Here is a 12,648-nt window from a genome sequence, read left to right as displayed (position 1 = left end):
CTCTGGATGGACCTGGCCACACTCAGACTGCAGCGTATGGCACCAATACATGCAAGAACTCAGAATAGCGCAGAGACTCGGCAGGGCCGCCCGACGGCCCAGCCCTCTCTCCACAACTTCTGCGACTGGGTCCTCCGCATGCACCGTACAGCAGCACTCAGTGGCCGAGCGCAGTGGGTCCCTATTGGCCCTCGCGGCAGGGGAGAGATCGCGAGGGGCGCGGCGGGTCTGGTGCCTCGGGACACCGCGTCGGGGTCACAAGCCAATCCTTCCCGTCACACGAACTGGCTGGCCAGGGCCCGGCGGCGGGGCGCGCCGTTGGTCACTGTGCTCGTATAAGACGGACCGTTGGAGTGCGCGGATGCGCCACAACCGCATACCCACAGCCCGTATCAGGGCCTCATCTATAACCACACTACTACTACGACCCCCGCTAAACGGCGATCATGTCTGTCCAATGTGCGTAGCTGCTCCCTGCGTGCACTCCTGGCGGAGACTGATGATGAGTCGGCGGTGTACGATCCCTCAGCGAAACACTTCCTGAACGCCCCCGAGAACCTCGTCGTCGAGTCGCTGCAGGGCCTCTGCACCCTCAACCCGCAGATCGCGCTCGACGTCGCCGATAAAGGTGCGCTCCGCCAAGCGCCGTCCTGCACCCCTCACTGACCCGCGGCCCCCGTCTCCTCCCCGCGCAGTGGTGTATGTCGCGAAGCAGGACCGCTCGAAGGTCGCGCTGATCTGCGGCGGTGGGGCGGGGCACGAGCCCGCCCACGCGGGCTTTGTCGGTGAGTGCCTGCGCTGCTCGCGCGCGAGGATGTCATGCTGAGGCGGGTGCGCGTGCAGGCGACGGGATGCTCACCGGTGCGTCCGCCTGACTGCCTCCCTCCCCCGCGCGGTGCTCACTGTGTCGCCCTTCTGGCTTAGCTGCTGCGTGCGGGACCGTGTTCGCGTCGCCGAACACGAGCCAGGTCCGCAGGGCTATCGACCTCGTGGAGAACGAACAGGGGTGCGTCCGCCCTGGCGGTCTCGTCTGAGCGGCCTTGACTGACACCTTACCCGCCTTGGCAGGACCGTGATCATAGTCAAGTGAGCCCTTCCGACGCGCGTGGTACCGCTCGATGCTCAGTGCGGTCATGCAGGAACTACACCGGTGACATCCTCAACTTCGGTCTCGCGAGGGAGCAGTATGCCGCCGAGCACCCCGAAAAGTCGGACAAGGTCAAGTTCGTGATCGTGGGGACGATGTCGCCGTCGGGAGGACCCAAGGCAAGATCGTCGGCCGCAGGCGAGTCGCTCGCTCCCCTCTCGCCCCGCCGCCCCGCTCACCGCTTCCCACCCAGAGGCCTCGCCGGCACGTGCCTCGTCTACAAGGTCGCGGGCGCGCTCGCGAAGCGCGGGGGGAGCCTCGCGGCGGTGCACGGCGCCGCGGCGTACGTCGCCGCGCACGTCGGGACGGTCGGCGTCGGACTCGAGCACTGCCACGTCCCCGGGACCGCCGCGGGCGCGTCGCACCTCGGCGCGGCGGAGATCGAGATCGGCATGGGCATCCACAACGAGCCGGGCAACCGCCGCCTCGCGCCCGTCCCGCCCCTCGCCGCGCTCGTCCCCCAGCTGCTCGACCTCCTCACGGGCACGGCGGACCCCGAGCGCGCGTTCGTGCCGTTCAAGGGCGGGGACCGCGTCGTGCTGCTGGTGAACAACCTGGGGGGACGAGTGAGCTGGAGCTGCCGGGCGTGGTGCGGGAGACGCGGGCGGCGCTGGAGAAGCAGGGCTTTGTGATCGAGAGGGTGCTCGCGGGGACGTTCATGGTGCGTCTGTGATACTGCAGGCGGACTGGTGCTGAGCTGCGTTCGCTCGGGCAGACGAGTCTGAACATGCCCGGCTTCTCGATCACGCTGCTCCTCCTCCCCGACGGGTCAGACTCCTCCGCGCCTTCGGCGGACCTGCTCCTCTCTTTGCTCGACGAGAAGCCCGATGTGCCGGGCTGGAAGTGGGCCTCCGCCGCGCCGCCCGCGGCCGCGCTGAGCAGATCAAGCAGACGGCGGGGACGCGCCCGGCGGGCGCCGCGCAGGGCGTGAAGCTTCGGGCGGAGGACGCGAAGGCGTTCGACGCGGCGGTGAGGAGAGCGTGCAAGGCGATCGTGGAGGCGGAGCCGGAGATCACGAGGATGGACAGTATCGCGGGTGACGGGGACTGCGGGCTGACGCTGAAGGACGGCGCGAACGGTGCGTGGTTTGTGCGGCGGTGCGGTGGGGGAGTGTCTGATGTGTACCTTGCAGGTGTGCTGAAGGCACTGGAGAGCGGCCAGATCCGGGCGCGGACGTCGTCGGATCTGTCATTGCGGTGTCGAAGGTGGCGGAAGAGCAGATGGGCGGGACGAGCGGAGCGCTGTATTCGTGCGTCGCAGCGATTGTGTGCTGTTCGGAACAGGTGTGCTGACGACCGGAGCAGGATCTTCTTCTCTGCGCTCGCGCAGGGCCTGCAGACGCACCACAACAACGCGAGCACGCTGAGCCCCGCCCTCTGGGCGGCGGCGCTGTCGTCCGCGCTGACGAAGCTGTACACGTACACGCGCGCGCGGCCGCCGTCGCGCACGCTGGTAGACCCGCTTGAGGCGTTCGTGCGCGCGCTGGAGGCGTCGCAGGGCTCGGACATGCAGGGCGCGGTGGCGCAGGCGGGGCGGCCGCGCTGAAGACGCGGGACCTGGAGGCGAAGGCGGGGCGGAGCGCGTACGTGGAGGGGGACAGGCTGAAGAAGGAGCAGGTGCCCGACCCGGGTGCGTGGGGCGTGAAACGATTCTCGAGGGCTTTGTCGCGAGTGCGTGAGCGCGGCGACGAGTGGCCCGAGGCCAGGGCGAATTTGAAGGTCTGGGAGACATGTATTTCTAATGGCAGCGCGCGGTGTTGTGTAGCGTATGGATGTGTCCGGCTATGATATGTAGCGAATGAAATTGTATTGTGTGCGCACAGCAATGCTCGACAGCAATATAACATCAGATACCATATATTGACGAGCCGTACGCGGAGGGCTCGGCGGCGGTGAGTACATGGGTGGAGCGATCACGGCAGCAAAGAAGGTTTCGACTGATCGAGAGGGGCGGGAATCTGGATCTGTCAACAGGCGTGGCGGGTGACCCCGCTCCCCGGCCCCGTGCCCTTCTCCGCTTCGTGCGGACACGCCCTCAGCCACTTGTCGCGGGCGGCGCGGGGTCTGCTGCGGGGAGACAGCCTCCTGCGCTGTAGCCGAGTACCCACACGCTGTCGACTTTCATCCCACTCACTCGCGCAACGTCCTGTGGGAGCCATCAGCCCGCCTCGAACGCGCCCCAAACCTGAAATCTTCGTGATCCGGGCCTGCTGCATGGGGAAAACGGGGAGCCCCACGGCAGGCGCTGGACAGAATCCGACGGGCGACGTCCATCGATGTGCGAAGAAGGGCGTACGCCGTCAAGATCTCGCAGGGGCCTGTCACGCAGGAAGGCAAACAGCGACGCAGCGACGTGGGATCAGACGTGCGCATGGTTCTCCTGCAGGCGCACAGCGGCGTGGGAGGCGCGTGTTCCCTTGGCTGGAGCGATAGCGAGGGTTGCATACGGGCGGCGGAGGGGCTAGGAGGTTCGACTGGAACGGGCGGCGGGGACCTGTGTCTGGCGGGGAGGTGGGGCTTCTGCGGGGACGCTGTGCGGGGAGACCTGGGGAGGCCGAACGCCTTGGCTTCGTTTCCCCGCACAGACGCCGTTGCGGGGAGCAATCACATGCGTGTGCCTCCCTACGGCGAATCCGCCACCGAACATAGTTTTCATTTTCTGAGACTTGCCATTGACACCTCCTACTCTCCGATGCAGGCGGTACGGTGACTCAGCCCCCGCTCGCCGTGCTCGAGAGCACACCGAGAACCCCGTGGGCTGCCCCGGATCTTCTGCTGCCAGAACATTGCGCGCGAGCTGACGAAACGGCGGACAGGCGGGAGGAACTTGCGTGCATGAACAGGCACAGCGCGCGCAGCCGCGAGGGCGGGTACGCTGCGATCGAACGATCGCATACTCACGCGCGCGCATTGGAAGGCCCGGAAGCTATCCGACCCACATTCTGCGGGCATGCGTCAGTTCGCTCCCTTTCATGAAGGGTGGCCACACAGCCCCGGTGTCGGCGTGTCGCGAGGCGGTCAGCTGCTCTCAACGGCGGCGAGTCTCAGGACGGTTGGGTGTGCCGCGAGCCAATGGAGGGAGGGCGCACACGGACCCAAGATCCCGGGGCGGGCTTCAATCGGTCCGGCGGCTCAGCTCGCTTCGCCTTCGACGAAGCGAAGGCCGACTTATCTACTGCACGCTTCGCGACGCGTCAACAGCGTCCGACGCGTCGACCCGCGCGTCCGACGCGGCCCCTGCGCGCATCTCGCCCGCGCAATCACGCTGCCCTGCGTAGAGATGGTGGCGAGCGGACGCGGTTGTCGACTGGCGCGCAATTTTCGCGACGTGCCTGAGCCGGGACGTGGATCGTCCCATCCCGAGAGCGCGTTTCCTCTCCTGCGACGTCGGTCGCTGGCCGGAGGCTCAACGTGCACGCGCGGCCCCCGTTCTTGCGGCGTACGGGATTGGTACGGGACACGGATCCTGGACGCGTCGCGTGCGGAAATACTGTGTGTGCGCGACGTGCGGAATGCAGGGATCGGTGCGGGGGTAACGGGGTCGCCCATCATGCTGTGGGCGTCCGTGCTAGCCACACGGGTGACGCAGACAGGCGTCGGATCAAACCAGGGCTGGTGCTACCAGTGGGAGTGTTGAGGGCATACCAAGTAGAGGAGGGCAGGGGAGCGAGGCGTACCAGCCGGCGAGGCCGGGGGCGGGCGGCGGCGGGCCAAGTGCGCGCCACCCCCGGACCCCCACATCTGGTCTGGTCTGGGGGCGGGGACTGGGACGCGCGGACGTGCCTGGCACCCGATCCATCTCCTTGATCATCATTCCCATCCATGCGGCCTTGTTGGGCGCCCATCCCAATCCGTCCACACCTCCCCGTCCCCATCCAAAGCATATAAAAGCCATGCGCCGCCCCCTCTCCCCCTCGTCGTCGTTGTTCCCTCGACTCCCTCCCCCGGCCCGTGCGCGCACTCCCTCCCCCTCCCGCCACCGCCACCCCATCCCCTCACGCAGTCATGCCCGGTCCCGTCGCAACAGGCAATGGCATCGGCATCGGTGCCAACGCCCCCACGAACAAGCTCGCCGGCATCGGTATGACCGCCTTTGCCGCCTTTGGTGGTATCCTCTTCGGCTACGACACCGGAACCATCAGCGGCATCATCGCCATGCTCGACTGGCTCAAGTTGTTCGGCTCACCCTGCCCCGCCGACATACTCAACACCACCTCGTGTAATCAAGGCTATTATGTCCCTCCTCCCGCCAGTCCCTCGTCGTCTCCATCCTCTCCGCCGGTACCTTTTTGGTGAGCATCGGCGCGTCCTCGCATCATGTAACCACACTTATTCCACTCCCCTCCCCAGGTGCCCTCATCGGCGCACCCGTCGCCGATATCATCGGTCGTCGCCACGGTATCCAGTTCGCCTGCTTGGTCTTCGTCCTCGGTGTCGCCCTCCAGGTCGGCTCCCACAACATCGCGACCTTCGTCGTCGGCCGTGTCTTCGCCGGTCTCGGTGTCGGCCTCGTCTCCACACTCATCCCCATGTACCAGTCCGAGTGCGCGCCCAAATGGATCCGCGGCGCCGTCGTCGCCGGCTACCAGTGGGCCGTCACCATCGGTCTCCTCCTCGCGTCTGTCATCAACAACGCGACAAGGACCGCAACAGCCACGCCGCATGGCGCATACCCACCTCCATCCAGTTCATCTGGGCGTTCATCGTCTTCACCGGCATGTTCTTCCTCCCTGAGGTGTGTTCATCGCGTTCCGTGCATCTCCGTGCCATTTCGCTAAATTTGAACCCATGTTTTGCTCGTAGTCACCGCGTTGGCTCGTGAAGAATGGCAAGAATGACAGGCTGCCAATGCCCTCGGTCGTCTCACTGGCCTGTCGCCCACCGACCCCGAGGTTGAGGTCGAGCTTGCGGACATCAGCGCCAACCTCGAGGAGGAGCGTGCGCTCGGCGAGAGCTCGTACCTCGACTGCTTCCGCTTCTCGCACAACAAGATCTTCCTCCGCACCATGTCCGGTATCTTCATCCAGGCGTGGCAGCAGCTCACCGGCATCAACTTCATCTTCTACTGTAAGTCATGACGCGGCGTTTGTGACGGTTCGGTGTGACTGACAGCGCGCAGACGGCACGACCTTCTTCTCGCAGGCGGGCATCAAGAACGCCTTCCTCGTGTCGGTGGCAACGAACATCGTCAACGTGTTCATGACCATCCCCGGCATGTGGGGTGTCGAGCGCTTCGGCCGTCGGTCACTCCTGCTCTGGGGTGCTGCGTGGATGACGATGTGCGAGTTCCTCATCGCCATCGTCGGCGTCACCATCTCCGTCGACAACAAGGCCGGCCAGCAGGCGCTCATCGCCCTCACCTGTCTGTACATCGCCGCATTCGCCTCGACGTGGGGTCCTATTGGTACGTTCCGCCTTTGCTCCGTATGATCGGAACTATGCTGATGGGCCGCTGCAGCGTGGATCATCACGGGCGAGATCTACCCGCTCAACGTCCGCGCGAAGGCGATGTCCATGTCCGTCGCGTCGAACTGGCTGTGGAACTTCGGGATCGGGTACGCGACGCCGTACCTGGTGAACACGGGCCGGGGAACGCGGGCCTCGGCGCGAAGGTGTTCTTCATCTGGGGCTCGACGTGCGCGGGCGCGTTCGTGTTCACGTACTTCTTCATCCCCGAGACGAAGGGCCTGTCGCTCGAGCAGATCGACCTGCTCTACCAGAACTCGACGCCGCTCACGAGCGTCGCGTACCGCCGCGAGCTCGTCGCGAACGACGTCCATGCCGCGGACCACCTCGCGGAGCGCCATCACGACGAGAAGGTCGTCGACGAAAAGGTCTGAGCGCCCCCGTGCGCACGCTTTGAGGGGCGGTTTGGGTTGGATGCTCTGATGAGGTGGGGGAGGCCGCAATGTTAAGGACGATGGGCCTCTACGCCGGATACGCTAACTTGACGACTTTGTAATGTGTAACGATTAGCAGGCTGTCTTTGTTTTCGGTTTTCTCTCCTTCGGGTTGTAATCGCAATGCTGTCGGGGCACCACTGCTCATGTTCACCTCATCCTTCCTCGGCGTGATTGTGGCCCACGCACTCGACGTGAAGATGCCTGAAGGTGAGTCGAGGTCATTGTGTGTTGTCGGCTCATTGCACTGGGGTCGCGAATGGCTGAAGTTGGTAAAACTCGATTTCTACTGACGAGTTTCGATGCCGTCGGTGGATTTCAAGCGGAATGTGGGATTTCCTTCGACTCTGAACGACAACGGCACGTCTTGCTAGCGAAGCTCACAGCAAACAACCTTACGATTGCACGGATTCCCCGGCACCGAACTTGATCCGAGCTTTCATGAATCCGCCGGAGGAGACGCGCCCGTCCGAGTCGTCCGTGGCACTGGGTGACGATGCGGTCAAACCTTCGACCCCATTGCGCGAGCCCCGCGATAAGTGTCGTGACTCCGCGCAGCCGGGTCCTCCGGGAACGGTAGGAGGGACCCTCACATATGTATGCAAGTTATGTATCATGTACACGCTGGAGGGTCAACGCGGTGGTGATTGCGATTCGAAGGCTAGCCAAGTGCCAGTGCGAGGCTCGCTAAAGCGATAACAGTACGAGTTCCGTGTGGGCCGTGACCCTCGATTCCCCACGCGTTCCCCGCTCTATCGTGCTTCGGGGCCGCCGAGGGGCGTACCGGTGTGTTAAGCGATCGAAGGAAGACGGGTTGAACTCGAGGTGCCGTGCCAAGGAGTGTTAGTGCGGGCGGTTGCGTACGAGAGCCACGCCGCATTGCCCCGGGAGTATCGGCCTCGGACAATCCGCTGCCGGTGATAGTCAGATAATGTCAACGTCTAGAGGAGGCGGCTGCCGTCGACGCCCATGTCATTGTCAATGCTAGCGGGTTTGTTGGTGGATGCTGGCTAGACGACATCTCGATGTATTGGAACGTGTGCGGTTGTGCTTCAGGCACACGCTATGCCAGCTTGGCCGACATCATCATGCGCTCGAAGTCTTGTAGGCTCATCGACTTGTCGGCAGAGCTGGCGAACATCTCGAGCATCTCGAGCGTCTGGGGTGCGTAGAATGGCGGAGTGTCCGTCAGTGAGCAGATCCGGAATGTACACATGAGCACACACCTCTTCCGCGGTGATCTTCTCCTTGAGGAGCTTTGCGACGCGAGTTATGTCCTTGATCATGATCCTTTGCTTGTCGAGTTGCGAGTCCGGCACGTCAGGAAAGAACAAGGCGAACGTGCGACGGCATTCGAGGCGCTGCCGAGTGGTAAGAGGGCGGTTACGGGTTTTGCTCGTATCGTCATCGGATGTTACAGGTGAACTAGTGCGAGCTGAGTGCGACGCCCGTTTCGACGTGCGTGCAGACACAGGCTGCTTGCCCTTGGATCTGGTGGCAATGAACCCACCCTCTTGATATTCGTCGTCGGAGGCATCGTCGCCTGCGTCGGATGAATCTACCTCCGGCTCGCTGGCCTCATACTCGTCTTCAGAGCCTGAGCTCTCGAGCGGGGTTAGCTCACCACCCTCGTCATATGCGTCTGCGGCAGGTAGGCGTCTGTCACGGGTGGTGCCGGTGTCTGCGTCGTCCTCGTCGCCACCGAGCAGAGTAGCGCAGACGGCTCGCCAGTCCTTTCTGCTGACGAATTGCTCGTCGGAGATATCTTGGCGCGAACGCGCGTGTGTCTTGTCCTCCCAGCCCGATGCTGCATGTCTGAAGACAGCGAGGACGTCCTCGTCGTCTGGCTGGAGATCAAGCAGCTGTAGCGCGTGAGGGATGTGAGACAGAGGAATTTTCGCGTCTTCTTCGCTGTCCGTAGTCCCGATGTGTTGGGTAGAAGCGGCGTGATTTGACGCAGAGTCTTCATGCATAGGGGTGTCGACTAAGAAACCTCCTGGCTGGTCGTTGCCATCCGGGAGATAACCTCCTGGTTGGTCGTCGCCCTCGGGAAGAAATCCTCCTGGCTCAGCCTCGTCGAGAACAAATCCTCCAGGTTCAGAAGACGGTGCAACGTTGATTGAGTCTGAATGTGGGGCGAGTCTACGTCGCTTCCTCGAGGGTTCTAAACCAGAGCTGACCGCCTCATCGAAGGCACTGTCAATGCGACGTCTGAGATGGGCAGGCAAGGTTGCAAAGCCAGGGTCATCGGCTTCTGATTCGTCGTCAAGTGCATGGGAAGAAGCCATATGTTGTGATTTTGCGGACGACTTTGCAGCGGTGCGCAGTGGAAACGTAGCCTATTCAAGTTCCAGTTCCAGTTCAAATCGGCCGCGACGGTGGCGTACGAGGGCGATCACGTGCGTGTCGTCGACGCGTGGAGACGCGTGACCGGAGTTGAACGTGAACCACCACCATCGACCGCGTCGCGCAGTGCCCTCGAAGCCAACATGCCTCCTTCACGTATCGCCCGACAATCCACAATACGCGAGAACCCGCACGCACGCGACGGTGAAGGCGACACCGAGCCCGAGGAGGACGCGCCCACCCCGCGGCAGATGCAGCGAACAATGTCGAAGAAACGCCTCAGCGACGTCTATGCCCCTGATCACGAAGACAGCTTCACTTCCGACTCAGGTCGCGCACCCCTGCAATCCGTTAACATCAACGACGATATGGCAGAGAAACGTAGGCGCCGCAAGTCAGCCAAGGTTGCGATGGCCGCTTCAATATCCGACACGGCCGAGGCAGGACCCTCTTCCAGCAGCGCGGCTGCTGAGCAGGGTGGTGCAGAGGCTTCCACAGGTACGACTGCGCAAGCCAGGCAGAAACAGCAACTCCTCTCTGTTGCTCAGGCCCCAATCATCAATGTTCCCCTCGACGTGATGAGCTCCAACTTTGAGGAGTGGATGAAGATGGCTACGGACAATGTACGCATCAGTGTCGCTTACACCGCTCGCTTCGTTTCTTATGTATCTGTAGAAAATCAATGCAGCCAATTCGTGGAACTTTGCTCTTATCGACTATTTCCATGACATGTCCCTGCTGCGTAACAACACAGACAATTCTATCAACTTTCAACGCGCGTCGTGTACACTCGATGGATGTGTAAAGATCTGGACGAGTCGCGTAGACAGCGTCGGGACCGAGACCGGGAAGCTTCTTAGCAATTTGGCCAACGAAGGACGACCGGGCGACGATGACGGTGCAGCGTCAGACAACCCCGACGGTCAAGAGCCAGGACAAAGCCAGCGCAAGCGCAAGACTCACCGTCCGGAGTCTACGCTTGCAAAGAGCCTCACTCAGCTGCGGAGCAAGAAATTGGACCTTGAATTCACTGTCGATCCTCTCTTCCGAAAGACTTGCGCAGATTTCGACGAAGGTGGTGCTCAGGGTCTATTGATGAATCACCTCAGCCTGGGTGAGGGCCCCCAAGGCTCTCTGCGCGTTGTCTTCGACGCAAGCGATGCGATGGGCGCGGCTGGCGATGAAGACGAACCCCTGATGGAGCCTGAAGACTTGGTGGATCTCAGCTATCTTCGCAGTGAGTCTCGCATTTTATGACCTTAACAATCACTCATCGGGTCTCCAGAGCAGTTCTTGCCTGATATGGACGCCCTCGACGGCATGGCAGTCTGTCAATCGTTGGAGGGATTCTCATTCGCCAAAGACTTTTCATTCGACGACACGACACTTTTCCGCGACCAGTCTCCCAACTTCGATGATGGTGGTGACGATGACGAGCCAGATGGTTTTGGTGGGGATGATCCGCAGGACTTGGCAGCTCCCATGGAGATGGACGGAGACCAGAATGGGCCTCCGGTTGAGGATTTCTTCGTAGGCGATCAAGCAATTACGGACGATTACGTCCCCGGTGACTTCGCTCCTGGAGACGATATGGACCCGAACTCTCAGCCAGATGGGTCAGATGCTCCCTCAGGAGAGCGCGTTCATACTGGCGCATTCGTACCATTGATCCTCGCCGAGCACCCAACGAGCGTGATCTTGTCATGGCCATGACTGAAGGGGGTGAAGGCGGCCTCATGATGGATTACTTCGACCAGAATTTCCTGAAGAATTGGGCGGGTCCTGAGCATTGGAAGCTGCGTAGAGTTGTGAGAAGACGTGAGTAGTTGATGCACTTCGAGCGCAATTGTACCTCACTCATATACCTCAGCGGAAGCTTCTGAAGCAGCCCCAAAGCTAAACGCGAGAAGAAGGAGGCATTCAAGTCGATTTCTAACGCCTTCCGAGAAGGACCCCAAGACAATCGCGAAGGAGCTCTTTGTACCCGTCACGCGCGGCGCAGGTATAACATTACCGGGTTCTTCCTCAGCCAAGGGGTCCAGTCGTAAAGGCAGCAAGAGGAAGTCTGCGAAAGACAAGGAGAGGGAACGGCGCACCGATCAGACCCTCCCCGACGATATGCACTTCTCGAGTCGCCAGCTCGTGACATTATTCCTCAAGCCGGAATTCTCTGTACGTGCCGCTTACATTCAACTGTTACGTTATGTTGATCGTTTATCTCTTCGATGCAGTTGAAGATGCGTGGACGCCGTGTACAAGCACGGGGCGACGGAGAGATCGATGAGAACTTCTGGGCCCAAGCGGCTGCTGAGCAAGCGGCCGGACGAGCAGGAGAGGATGGTGATGAGTGTGCGTGGAACTTCCGACCGAATTTAACTCAGGAGTCTGACTTTTGCCTGCTTAGCCGCGAATGACGGCGGGATTCCGTTCAACACACAGTTCTTCCACGATGATTTCGACGAGGCAGGTGGTTTTGACGACGTCTTTGATGGCGCCGACGGCGCGAATGGCACAATTATCGAACCTGGAGAGCAAGATCTCCTTGCTGCAACTCAGGGTCTAACGCGGCGCGTCCGTCCAGAGTTCGTGAACTACGCGAAGCGTGCGAAACGAGTCGATGTCCGCAAGTTAAAGGAGAATATATGGAAGGGCTTGGACATCGTTGTCCCGAAAGCTGATGACTTTGCTGAGGAAGACGATGCTATGGTATTGAAGCTTGATCTTCGCGACAAGAAATGTTATGCTGACACATTACACCAGGACGTTGACGACCGACCCGCGACCGATCCTGATGAACCTCGCGAGTTCACTTCGGTCATCTCTGGATTGCAGAAGACATATCCCAAAGACAAACTAGAGGAAATCAGTACCAGTTTCTGTTTCATTTGTCTGCTGCATCTCGCGAACGAGCGTGGTCTTAAGATTCGATCCGACGAAGCTGACGAAGGGGCAGTTGTCGAGGAAGAAGAGCGGAAAGTTGGCAGGATATGGGATTTGAAGGTGATGTGCGCCGTCTGTCGAATCCGGCACAAAGCTGACTAGGGCAATTCATTGCAGGTATACAGGGATCCAGAGGCATAACCCGTCTTTCTTGTTTTCTCTGTTCGCGTATCTTCGATGTATCTCTTGCGTATAAGTGCTATCGCTTCGGTCTTTATGATGATATCTTATTACTGGCTACTTCCCTGATTAGTGTTGTCTCTACTTCATGACGTTGGGTAGGACACATTGTCTCCACGCTCACAGATCGGACTCA

At 61.2% G+C, this 12,648-nt stretch overlaps 4 protein-coding genes across 4 annotated transcripts; 3 read left to right on the top strand and 1 right to left on the bottom strand.

Annotated features, from left to right (window-relative positions):
• Positions 1–396: 396 nt before the first annotated feature.
• Positions 397–2,020, top strand: B0H18DRAFT_982921 (Dak kinase; the record flags this gene model as incomplete). The annotated part of the gene is made up of 8 exons (XM_048044573.1): positions 397–628; positions 696–785; positions 844–861; positions 925–1,006; positions 1,140–1,223; positions 1,259–1,285; positions 1,341–1,692; positions 1,719–2,020. Coding segments are annotated over 8 exons (987 nt in total), but the record flags the coding sequence as incomplete, so codon positions are not given.
• Positions 2,021–5,151: 3,131 nt separating this feature from the next.
• B0H18DRAFT_1115309 (MFS monosaccharide transporter) lies at positions 5,152–6,986 on the top strand (the record flags this gene model as incomplete). Its single annotated transcript, XM_048033249.1, has 7 exons — positions 5,152–5,318; positions 5,375–5,768; positions 5,834–5,881; positions 5,988–6,213; positions 6,266–6,550; positions 6,605–6,720; positions 6,759–6,986. 7 exons carry the CDS (start codon positions 5,152–5,154, stop codon positions 6,984–6,986), a joined length of 1,464 nt encoding a protein of 487 aa, XP_047897730.1.
• Positions 6,987–8,109: 1,123 nt separating this feature from the next.
• B0H18DRAFT_1115308 (uncharacterized protein) lies at positions 8,110–9,334 on the bottom strand (the record flags this gene model as incomplete). Its single annotated transcript, XM_048033248.1, has 2 exons — positions 8,110–8,205; positions 8,273–9,334. The coding sequence occupies 2 exons, from the start codon at positions 9,332–9,334 to the stop codon at positions 8,110–8,112; spliced, it is 1,158 nt and encodes a 385-aa protein (XP_047897729.1).
• A 166-nt stretch (positions 9,335–9,500) lies between these two features.
• Positions 9,501–12,642, top strand: B0H18DRAFT_982901 (condensin complex subunit 2/barren). The gene is made up of 9 exons (XM_048044572.1): positions 9,501–10,015; positions 10,068–10,629; positions 10,678–11,051; positions 11,084–11,210; positions 11,263–11,564; positions 11,624–11,741; positions 11,797–12,098; positions 12,153–12,392; positions 12,450–12,642. Exons 1-9 carry the CDS (start codon positions 9,536–9,538, stop codon positions 12,471–12,473), a joined length of 2,529 nt encoding a protein of 842 aa, XP_047897728.1. The 5' UTR covers positions 9,501–9,535; the 3' UTR covers positions 12,474–12,642.
• The last annotated feature ends 6 nt before the right edge of the window (positions 12,643–12,648 follow it).

This window comes from Fomitopsis serialis (assembly GCF_022376445.1).
Source record: "Fomitopsis serialis strain Sig1Antser10 chromosome Unknown B0H18scaffold_8, whole genome shotgun sequence".
Classification (NCBI taxonomy): Eukaryota; Fungi; Basidiomycota; class Agaricomycetes; order Polyporales; family Fomitopsidaceae; genus Fomitopsis; species Fomitopsis serialis.
The sequence above is the reverse complement of the archived record's forward strand: the minus strand, read 5'-3'. Positions and strand labels throughout refer to the sequence as shown.

Coding starts and splice junctions, on each gene's coding strand:
- B0H18DRAFT_982901 (XM_048044572.1), top strand. CDS start 9,536: ATGCCTCCTTCACGTATCGCCCGACAATCCACAATACGCGAGAACCCG. Junction 11,052..11,083: donor GCGTTCATACTGGCGCATTC/GTACCATTGATC, acceptor GCACCCAACGAG/CGTGATCTTGTCATGGCCAT. Junction 11,565..11,623: donor TCCTCAAGCCGGAATTCTCT/GTACGTGCCGCT, acceptor TCTTCGATGCAG/TTGAAGATGCGTGGACGCCG.